The sequence below is a fragment of the Macaca fascicularis genome, chromosome 8 (genome assembly GCF_037993035.2).
Source record: "Macaca fascicularis isolate 582-1 chromosome 8, T2T-MFA8v1.1".
Classification (NCBI taxonomy): domain Eukaryota; kingdom Metazoa; phylum Chordata; class Mammalia; order Primates; family Cercopithecidae; genus Macaca; species Macaca fascicularis.
In genome coordinates this window covers 46,552,465-46,564,060 of record NC_088382.1, presented here as the reverse complement: position 1 = coordinate 46,564,060, position 11,596 = coordinate 46,552,465, and the positions used below count along the sequence as shown (strand labels likewise).

Genomic DNA, 11,596 nt, shown 5'->3' with positions numbered 1-11,596 from the left:
AAAACACATGGGGCATAAGTCAACAAACAGCCCAAAAATAAGACTACCAATAACTTGTACATATATGAAAGAAAACTCTTTTAGATGTGGAGAGCAACTGAAGGTATGTCAACCACATTGCTAGAAAATGATCCTCAGTTACTAAGATATTCCAAAACAACAACAAGAAATTAATGCAGTGCCTGATTTTTTTCTTTTGTAATTTATCCCAAAATAACCTCACCAATACATTCACTTCTGCCAGCAAACAAGATAGCAGGAAATAATGAAATTTTATGTATTTATGTTTTAAAAATAGTCTCCAAATCTTTGGACAAATTTAATTTCCTATAAAACAATGTGAAAACTCGTTTTTTCCTCAAATAATTCTACCAGGTGCCTTAGGGAAGATGTGATTAGCACCTCTGCCAATGTATTTATGTCTTTGCAAAAAGAACACTTGTCAACCATTTTGTATAGTAAATATGCAAGTTATTTGAACTGTACTTGGAAAACAATTGAAAACACAGATTAATACATCATAAAAAGATTAATTCCCTTTAAACAAAGACATTCTTATAAAGCATGGTAACACACAGGCACAATAAAGAATATAAATTGTATTATCAATTATTGGCAGAAAATCTAATTTATTACAAATCCTACACCTTTGAGGAAGAGGACATTTTCATACAAAGAAAAGTATTACACTATTATACAACATTTTTAATTGAACATGTACAAATTTTTGGCACATTAAAAAGAACTGAAAGGACTACAAAATAAAAACCAAACAAACTAAAACAAAGATATGGGAGAGAGAAAAAGTCCTCAAAATGAGAAACACTAAGTATTGACACAGAAGAGAAACAAAAAGTAAGCTGGCTGAGTTTCCTGAAATGTTGTTGTGTGTAACAGAAGTATGCTGTGGGTGCAGGGGTCTGTGTTTGAGCAGCAGGACTTCTCTACCTTGCTGTGGCCGGCTGCACGTGGCCTGGGTACGATCTTCTGCTGCTGGTCGCTTGCCTCTGCCTTGCCAGAAACGACTGCCCTGAGCCTGTGCTTGCCAGTCTGTCTTCAGCTGCCTTTTTATGCAGAGTCATTCCCTGCAACATTAAAATAAAAAAAGGAATCAATGAAAAAATAGTGGAACATACTTTCACAAAATAAAATTTCATCATGCAAAATTTGTTACACTGTATCATAAAGCACAATTAGGAATGTTAATACTACTCACTATAGATTAAAATCTCATAGAGGCATTTTAGTTCCCACAGTTAGGCACAAATTTTCTTTTGGAAAAATTCAGGCTTAATTGTCTGATTTTACAACAAACAATACAGGAGATGATAGAGACAGACATTACCCACACTCAATCATACTTCCTTTCAAATTAAATGTAAAAAGTGATTTTTTTCCAAGGAAAAGAGCATGATTGGTAGCAGTTGATTCACTCCGGTGGTGGAAATCACAGGGTTTATTTAGAATGAAAAACACAAATGCTTGTGTTGTTTCTTTAGGTGGAAAGCCACACTAGGTACTGTACATACCACCATGCTGTTTTTCTTCACTTCAAGGCAGACTTGTATTCTCAAACAAATTAAGAAAACTTCCTTACAGTCCACAACAGAGGGCCCAAACGAGAGAAGGGGGTCTTTCTTGAAGACAGGAGAAGGATCGCCTACTAGCTTAGAAGGGAGAGGAGGCAACTGCTGGACCTAAAGCACTTTAACAGGAGGGAGGAAACCTGCAGGGCACTCCCTGACTGTGGAGGAATGACAAGAATATGATAATAACACTACTTACTAAAGGCAGAAGTCTATGAGTAGATCAGGAAAAAAGCAGTTTTTTGGTACTCATTTAATAAGACAATGAAGAATCCTAGCCAGAGAAACATTAAGAACTGAGAGATGGCCAGGGTAGTGGCTCATGCCTGTAACCCCAGCACTTTGGGAGGCTAAGCTGGGAAGATCACTTGAGGCTAGAAGCTCAAGACCAGCCTTAGCAAAATAGTGAGAAACCCCCTCTCTAAAATAATAAAAAAAAAATTAGCTGGGCATGATGGCATGCCCATAGTCCCAACTACTTGGAAGGCTGAGGTGGGAGGATTGCTTGAGCCCAGGAGGTTGAGGCTGCAGTGAGCCGTGATTACACCACCGTACTGCAGCATGGGAACAGTGCAAGACCTTGGCTCAAAAACGGTAACAACAACAAAAATGAAAGAGCTGTTGTTTAATCTCACTAATGACTGAATGCAAGTAAACTGCTGGGCATAAGTAGAAGCTGGCAGCAAGGAAGAAAAAAGCAATCAAGAAGATTGCATTATTTTATCTTTTTTCATTTTTTTTTTTAGACGGAGTCTTGCCATGTTGCCCAGGCTGGTCTCGAACTCCTGGGTTCAAAAGATCCTCCCACCTTGGCGACTCAAAGTACTGGAATTGCAGGCGTGAGCCCATGCGCCCAACCTCAGCTTTGCATTTTTAATACAATTTCAGTCTATCCTATCAATCCAAATACATAATATTTTCCAAATAAGAAAAATCTAAAACATGTTTTTAAACTCAATTTGAAATCAGAGCACTTAAAGTTTTGAATAAAATTGACAAATGTTTATTGGTAATCTTTAACTTATACATTTGGCTACATATATTAAAATTTATATTTTATTTAAATATTCTGATTTTTCCACTTTCACATTTCAAGCAATTTATCCAAATTCTTCACACAGGTTAAAGACCTCAATCTATTGCAAGGGCATTCCCTGAGCTACTTAATATCTCTTCCCTGCACTCATCATTTCCATTTCCATTTAAAGTTACCTGAGATGCAGAACTTTCTGAATGTAAGCATGATGGTTTACTTATCTGAACGTAACTTCTGGGAGTCTATTTGGATTTATTCCTTCACTCTCTAAGTTAAAAATTAAGACTATTCTGGCCGGGTGCGGTGGCTCACGCCTGTAATCCCAGCACTTTAGGAGGCTGAGGAGGGTGGATCATGAAGTCAGGAGATCGAGACCATCATGGCTAACACGGTGAAATCCCGTTTCTACTAAACAAAATACCAAAAATTAGCCAGGCGTGGTGGTGGGCGCCTGTAGTCCCAGCTACTCCGGAGGCTGAGGCAAGAGAATGGCATGAACCTGGGAAGCGGAGCTTACAGTGAGCCGAGATCATGCCACTGCACTCCAGCCTGGGCGACAGAGCGAGACTCCATTCAAAAAAAAAAAAAAAATTAGGACTATTCTTTAGTATCACTTCACAGAATAAATCAATCTGGTTCCATAAGAAACACAATATGTGAAGTCATAAAAATCAATCCAGAATATGAAACTATTGGGCTCGGCGGGGTGGCTCATGCCCGTAATTCAGCACTTTTGGGAGGTTGAGACGGGTGAATCACAAGGTCAGGAATTCAAGAACAGCCTGGCCAAGATGGTAAAACCCTGTTTCTACTAAAAATATAAAAATTAGCAGGGCGTGATGGCAGTCACTTGTAATCCCAGCTACTCAGGAGGCTAAGGCAGAGACTTGCTTGAACACGGGAGGCAGAGGTTGCAGTGAGCCAAGATTGTACCACTGCACTCCAGCCTGGGCGACAGAGTGAGACCCTGTCTCAAAACATAGTAATAGTAATATGAAATTATTAATAAGGCCTGAAATGCAGAGCTCCCAGATTGCTAACACTAAGGTTCCAGGAGGACAGGGAAGAGACAAAATAGTTTAAAAGTCAGGACTAATTCCCAGAGAATGTCCTTAAATATATAGTTTTATTTTTTCTATTTTTTGAATTTTAATTTTCAAGAAATCTGTATCTGTTTGTTTTCTGAGATGGAGTCTCGCTCTGTCGTCAAGGCTGGAGGGCAGTGGTGTGATCTTGGTTCACTGCAACCGCCGCCTCCCGGATTCTCCTGCCTCAGCCTCCGGAGTAGCTGGGATTACAGGCACCCACCACCACACCCTGCTAATTTCTGTATTTTTAGTAGAGATGAGGTTTCACCATGTTGGCCAGGCTCGTCTCCAACTCCTGACCTTAGGTGACCCGCCCACCTTGGCCTCCCAAAGTGTTGGGATTACAGGTATGAGCCACCGTGCATGACCTATATTTGTCAATAATAGTATTCTAACTCTGATATGATTTCCTCTTTGGTTTTTAAATTGCAATAAAATCTTTGATATGCAGTTTTTGTTTTTTAGTTTTTGTTTTTTTTGAGACAGGGTCTTAGTCTGTCACCCAGGCTGGAGTAAAGTGGTGCAATCCCAACTTCTGCCTCCTGGTTTAAGCAATTCTCGTGCCTCAGCCTCCTGAGTAGCTGGGACTAGAGGCGCGTGCCACCATGCCTGGTTAATTTTTGTATTTTTAGTACAGACGGGGTTTCACCATGTTGTGGCCAGGTTGGTCTCAAATTCCTGACCTCAGGCGATCTGCCTGCCTCAGACTCCCAAAGTGTCAGGATTACAGGCATTAGCCACTGCACCCAGCCACAGATATGCAGTTTTGACCAAGGCAAATACAGATGTGAAAATAATATATAATGAAATTTAATGAATTTTTGACAAAGATCAAATCACAGTGTTCAGAGGCCAGGGACACTAACCTTTAAGAGGCAGTATCAATTATAACTGTAAAACAAAAACAATGGTACTGTGCCAGTAACAGAGCTACAGGGTCACAGGGGGATGTTAAAAGGAATCTGGGGAGGGGGAAACTGGGCGCAGTGGCTCACGCCTGTAATCCCAGCATTTTGGGAGGCTGAGGCAGGTGGATCACAAGGTCAGGAGTTAGAGACCAGCCTGGCCAACATGGTGAAACCCCACCTCTACCAAAAATACAAAAATTATTCGGGCGTGGTGGCAGGCATCTGTAGTCCCAGCTACTTGGGAGGCTGAGGCAGAAGAATTGCTTGAACTCGGGAGGTGGAGGTTGCAGTGAGCTGAGATCACACCACTGCACTCCAGCCTAGGGTACAGAGTGAGACTCTATCTCAAAAATAAATAAATAAGTAAATAAATAAATAAATGGAATCTGGTCCCATTTCTTGTGTCAGACAACTTTTTTTTTTTTTTTTTTTAATGAGACAGAGTCTTGCTGTGTTACCCAGGCTGGAGTGCAATGGCACAATCTTGGCTCATAGCAACCTCTGCTTCTCAAGTTCAAGCGATTCTCCTCCCTCAGCCTCCCAAGTAGCTGGGATTATAGGCATGTGCCACCATGCCCAGGTAATTTTTGTATTTTTAGTAGAGATGGGGTTTCACCACGTTGTCCAGGCTGGTCTCAAACTTCTGACCTCATGATCCGCCCGCCTGGCCTCCCAAAATGCTGGGATTACAGGAGTGAGCCATCACGCCCAGCCAACTAACATTTTTTAAAGGCAGAAGTGGTCTTATTGGGAAGAACAAAAAACAAAAGGAAGACAGAAAGTCTTGGAAAAATACTGAAAGAAGTGCAGCACTCTTTAAAATCCATAAGTATTCACATCTCAACCAGGATGCTCATGAGCATTAGTTTTTGTGTTGGGATATTCAATTTCAAAATCTGCAGTGGTTCAGGGTCTAACAATGTGAACATTTTCCAAATCCCATGAGATAAACTACCCCCAATCAAATACCATCCTGCAAAGACACTGAAATAATCCCACAAAACAAAAACTATTGCATCTGTGTTTAGATAGTATTAATGTCCCTTCGCTTACAATAAAGTCTCTGAGGGACAGAAATTAGACTGACATTTATCTTTCTATCCTCTAGAAATAATGTTTTCAAAATGCTCTAACCCTGTTTACAGTGGTTCTCATATTTGCTTTTCAGTTCAGAAATAGCATTAAGATTCTGTTAGTGTATATTAGGATAGCAATTACTTTCAGATTCATTTGGTAGAGTGACTTCTACAGTAAAGGGAATATAATAAGTATTACATATTCATTGAACTTTTCTTTATGCTCCAAAGTACTATTTTCTTACCATATTGTACCAGGCACTAACAATATATTTCTCTTCCATCTCTCTTTGACTCTTTGTTTTCTCATATTCTTTCTAAAAAAAGCACATGTAAATATGTAAAGATATAAAATAACTCGATATAAATAAAATACTTAAGTTAATTGTTAAAACCCAGGGACACAATTGTAAAATATAACAAGGCTCCCAGAACATTAAAATCAAAACACAATTATTTTATTGTACAGTAGAGTAAATTACCTCTAATGAGTGGAACAGTCGATCTCGTTCCTGGAGCTGATTTTTAAGAGCTTGGATTTCTGGTGCTGCTCCTTGATTCTGTTTAGGATCTAAAGTACGAATAACCTGTAAAAAATAATAAAAGAAAAATTCAAAAAGTCTCAAACTTAAAGAACGTAACGTTTAAGAAAAGAATGACTATTTTTTTAAAATAAAAGGATAAACTTATGAAAAATCAAAGGTTATCTTACAAGGGTATTTTAAAAAGTAAATGTGGCCTGGAGTGGTGGCTCATGCCTGTAATGACAGCACTTTGGGAGGCTGAGGCAGGTGGATCACTTTAGTTCAGGACTTTGAGACAAGCCCAGGCAACATAGTAAGAACTGTCTCTATAAAAAGTATTTAAAAATTAGCTGGGTGTGGTGGTGCACCCCTATAGTCCCAGCTATTACTAAGGAGGCTGAGGCAGGAGGATAACTTGAGCCTGGGAGGCTGAGGCTGCAATGAGCTGAGATCAGGTCACTGCGCTCCGGCCCGGGCAACAGAGCAAGAATCTGTCTAAAAAAAATAAAAAGTAAATGTATAAAATAGTATTAATTGTTGTAACTTAAAGTAAAAATTTGTTATGGGTACATAATATTTGTGCAAACATAAAACTTTTTACTTATATAAAGAACCAATTATAAGAAGTAATTCTGGCTTAAAATTAATAAATGCAGTCATGTACCACATAATGATGTTTCAGTCAGTGATGAACCACATATATGATGGTGGTCCCATAACATTATAAAGGAGCTGAAAAAGTCCTATCACAAAAATAACTTACCATTGTGTATTTCCTTATACTATTCAGTACAGAAGCAATACTCCATACCATATAGCCTAGTTGTGTACTAAGCTATAGCATACAGGTTTGCATAAGTACACTCTACAATGTTAGCACAATGACAAAATCGCCTAAGGATGCATTTCTCAGAATGTGTCCCTGTTGTTAAATGATGTGTGTCTGTAAAGCAGACACTACTGACAGTGGTCTATTCTTTTCCTTTCCTCTGATCTGGTCTGCTAGCCTTCTGCCTCTAATCAGATAGGCACTTTGGGGGAGAGGGTCCTGACTGGTGTGTAAGCCTATCACTGTGGCCCCATTTCTTTCTCTGCCGGCAATCCTGTTTGGGCATGGATATTGGATGTGATTCTGGCTGGCCAACTAGAGGACTGCTGGGAAAGGTCTTTTTACTTCTCCACCCAATATTTTCATTTAGTTTTATTTTATTTTTAAAGACAGGGCCTTGCTCTGTCACCCAGGCTGGAGTGCAGTGATGTGATCACAGCCCACTGCAGCCTTGAACCACTGGGCTCAAGTGATTTTCCTGCCCCAGCCTTCTGAACAGCTAGGATTACAGGTGCATGCCACCATGACCAGCTAATTTTTTAAAACATTTTTTTGTAGAGATGGAGTCTGGGTATGTTGCCTAGACTGACTTGAAACTCCTGGGCTAAAGCAATCCTCCAGCCTTGACCTCCTACAGTGACAGGATTACAGACGTGAGCCACTGTGCCCAGCTCCCCTAATATTTTTACTATCAAAATGTGCAAGCCCATAGAAAACTTGAAAGGGAAGAAAAAAACCCATTTACCCTTAACCTAGACTCACCAATTGCTTCGTTGCCATATTTGATTTCTCTCCACACACACATGCTGTTACTTATTTGGGAGGCTATTTTAAAGTCTCCCAAATAAGTTATTCAGGTCTCATAACGCAGAACCTTTAAATACTTGAGCACAAATCTCCTTAGATTAAGAATATTAACCTACATAATCACAAACCATTATCTGTAAGAAAACTGACCCCCTTAACCCTCAATCCAGGACTCAGAGGTGAATGTCTTGATTCGGCAACTAGAAGGGGGCTCTTTTCAATTAGAATGGGTCCTGTGCTCTCCCACAATCCATGGCCTGTTCTTGTTTTCATGACAGTGACTTCCATTCCAAATTTTGGATTTACCTGATGGTTTCCTGAATATGTTATTTAGCTTGTTCCAATAAACCTTATTTTGCCTGTGAACTGGAAATAGAAGGTTGCTTAAATTCAGGTTAATTATTATTTACAACAATACTCCATCAGAAGGCACAGGATATCAGCTGTCCTATCACTAATTAGTGTTGTTAATTTTGATGACTAATAAGGTGGCAAGTGCCACTCATTTCCCACACAAAGTACATTTTCTTCTTGGTAATTAGTAAGTAATCCATGCAATGACCTATTTTGACCACTGCTTCTTGCTCAGGTTCTTTTTGTTATAAGATATGTTCTTCTCCTGAGAGTTTTCTGCATAAGAAGTTGCTGTAGTGTCCATCCATTATATTTGAGACTTCACTGAAATGTGATCAGAAGGTAGAGTGAGATGCCTACAAAATTCATACTTACACTTTTGGCTTTCTCTAAGTATTTTTTATATCGTTCTTCCATTTGCTTCATTTCTTCCTCTTTCTTTCGTAAAGCTTCCTGTAATTCTTCAATTTTTAAGGCTGCAGATGAAACATAGTAAAATATATACAGATTATAATATATATAGTTATAATATAAATACATTTATTTTAGATTACAACAATTTCAAAAATATTTTAATTGACTAATAACAAATAGTTAACAGCTTTGAGAGACTGGTCTATTTTTACACATAATTTTATTTTTAAAAAATTCAGATTTTTTTTTTTTAACAAAAATGTTTTCTTATAAATAAATAAAAACTCCAGTATGGAAGTACATAAATAAAGAATCCATGAAGGATGAATGGATAAACAAAATGTAATACATAGATATAACACATGCTTAGTTATGACACATGCTATGATATGGAGACATTATGTTAAGTGAAGTAAACCAGATACAAAAGGATAAATATTACAGGATTCTACTTATATGAGTGACCTAGAATAGTCAAATTCACAGAGACAGAAAATGGAATAGTGGTTACCAGGGGCTGGGAAGAGGGAGGAAGGGACAGTTATTGTTTAATGCATACAGAACTTCAGTTTGAGATGATACAGTTTTGTAGATAGGTAAAAGTAATAGTTGTGCTGTGTGAATGTCCTCAACGTTACTGGACTATACACTAAAAATGGCTTAAAATGGTGTGTTTTGTATATTTTACCACAATAAAAATAAGTCTATTCTCTCACCTCTTACCTCTTTATTAATACAAAAGAATTAACAAAACCAAGCTACCCACAGGAGTAAATATTTGGGAAGCACAAGTCTGGATGACTTACATGGAACTACATTATGAAAATATCTTAACATCATATAATATTCATTAGAATACAGAGTTAAGGAAAAATTCAAAGTACAATTAGAAAGTAAGACATTATAAAGATGATTATATACTCCCTATATATAAATAGAGCCTATTTCTTTCTTTCTTTCTTTTTTTTTTTGGAGACAGTCTCGCTGGAGTGCAGTGGCGAGATCTCGGCTCACTCCAACCTCTGTCTCCTGGGCTCAAGCGATTCTCCTGCCTCAGCCTTCCCAGTAGCTGGGATTACAGGTGTGTGCCACCACTCCTGGCTAATTTTTTGTATTTTTAGTAGAGACAGGCTTTTGTCATGTCGCCCAGGCTGGTCTCAAACTCCTGAGCTCAGGCAATCCACCCACCTCGGCTTCCCCAAAAAGTGCTAGGATTACAGGAGTGAGCCACCGCACTGGCCTTCTTTCTTTTTTTGTGAGACAGGGTCTTGCTGTGTTCCCCAGGCTGGTCTTGAACTCCTGGGCTCAAGCGATCCTCCTACCTTGGCCTGCCAAATTGCTAATTACAGGTGTGAGCCACCATACCCAGCCAATAGAGCCTATTTCTTAAATAAAAATTTAATATAGGCCAGGTGTGGTTGCTCACATCTATAATCCCAGTACTTTGGGAGACTGAGGTGGGCAGGTGACTTGAGCCCAGAAGTTCAAAACCAGCCTGGGCAACATGGCGAAATCCCATCTCTATAAAAAATTATAAAAATTAGCTGGGCAGGGTGGCTCTTGCCTGCATCCCAACTACTGGGGGACTGGTTAGGTAGAAGGATGGCTTGAGCATGGGAGGTCAAGACTGCAGTAAGCTGTGATCATGCCATTTACTCCAGTCTGGGCAACACAGCCAGACCCTGTCTCAAAAATAAATAAACAGTTTGGGCGCAGTGGCTCACGCCTGTAATCTCATCACTTTAGGAGGCCAAGGTGAGCGGATCACGAGGTCAAGAGATCAAAACCATCCTGGCTAACATGGTGAAACCCCATCTCTACTAAAAATATAAAAAATTAGCTGGGTGTGGTGGCGGGCGCTTGTAGTCCCAGCTACTTAGGAGGCTGAGGCAGGAGAATGGCAAGAACCCAGGAGGCAGAGCTTGCAGTGAGCCAAGATTGCGCCACTGTACTCCAGCCTGGGCGACAGTGAGACTCCATCTCAAAAAAAAAAAAAAATAAAAAATAAATAAAATAAAATAAAAATTATGTAAACTCACTATCACTATGGCAGTATACAGCAAGCCCATTTAAAAACTATCATAATTAGGAAAACTCACAGCTGTTGTTAAATCTTGGCTCGAGATCTTCAATAATGGCCCTCTTCTTCTGTAGTTCATTATTGGCTTCATGCAGCTTCTCTCTGTAACAAACAGGTAAATATCACTGACTACTGTTTCTGTAATTTTTTCCAGTTCAAATTAAAGATCTAAGTTCTTTATATTTGGATTACACTTGCATTGCACGCAAGTGATATGAAACAGATATGAAAAGACAAAACACAAATTTAATATATTTTAAAAATAAGTAAAAAATATTCCTCTGTTTGAAAAAGTAGTCATTTTAGTTTAGATAGACCTGCATAAAGAGAGGGTATAGATTTTTTCTAGGAATAAGAATATTGAAATAACTTTGCAAAGGTTTTACCATGCAAAATCTTGTTGCAAAAAAATGAAGTTCTAAAAATAAGAATTAACAAATAGTACATATCAATAAAAAAATGAACTAATGATATACGCAACCACATGAATAGATCTCACAGAATGTTGAACAAAGAAAGTCAAAGGGGTAACAATGTGCGATTCTGTTGGTATGTTAAAATGAGTGGAAGATGATACAGATCAGCTGTGTGGCTTGTTTTGCCTTCAATCTACTGGGAGGAAGAACGAAGAATCCTGGTAGGTTACTGGACATATTCCATATGTTGATCTGGGTCACCTAGGTTTGGGAGGCCTTGGCAGGCAGATCACTTGAGGTCAGGAGTTCAGGACCAGCCTGGCCAACAGGGCAAAACCCAGTCTTTGCTAAAGATAGAAAAATTGGCCAGGTAAATCCCAGCTACACAGGAGGGAGAATCGCTTGAACCTGGGAGGCGGAGGTTGCAGTGAGCCAAGATCGCGCCACTGCACTCCAGCCTGGATGACAGAGTGAGACT

The 11,596-nt window shown here is 39.1% G+C and overlaps 1 protein-coding gene across 4 annotated transcripts in view; it reads right to left on the bottom strand.

Annotated features, from left to right (window-relative positions):
- Nucleotides 1-586: 586 nt before the first annotated feature.
- The window catches only part of HOOK3 (hook microtubule tethering protein 3), a 125,044-nt gene continuing 114,034 nt past the window's right edge, over nucleotides 587-11,596 (bottom strand). For 3 of the 4 annotated variants that reach the window (XM_005563239.5, XM_065519169.2, XM_065519168.2), the window contains exons 18-22: nucleotides 10,722-10,804; nucleotides 8,584-8,684; nucleotides 6,177-6,281; nucleotides 5,940-6,011; nucleotides 587-1,085 (exon numbers count right to left, since the gene is read on the bottom strand). In XM_005563239.5, coding sequence (XP_005563296.1) covers nucleotides 945-1,085; nucleotides 5,940-6,011; nucleotides 6,177-6,281; nucleotides 8,584-8,684; nucleotides 10,722-10,804 — 502 coding nt within the window. In that variant the 3' untranslated portion in view covers nucleotides 587-944. Of the gene's footprint in view, nucleotides 1,086-5,939; nucleotides 6,012-6,176; nucleotides 6,282-8,583; nucleotides 8,685-10,721; nucleotides 10,805-11,596 lie in introns of those variants that run through there. The other variant, XR_012416407.1, reaches the window with a different exon arrangement.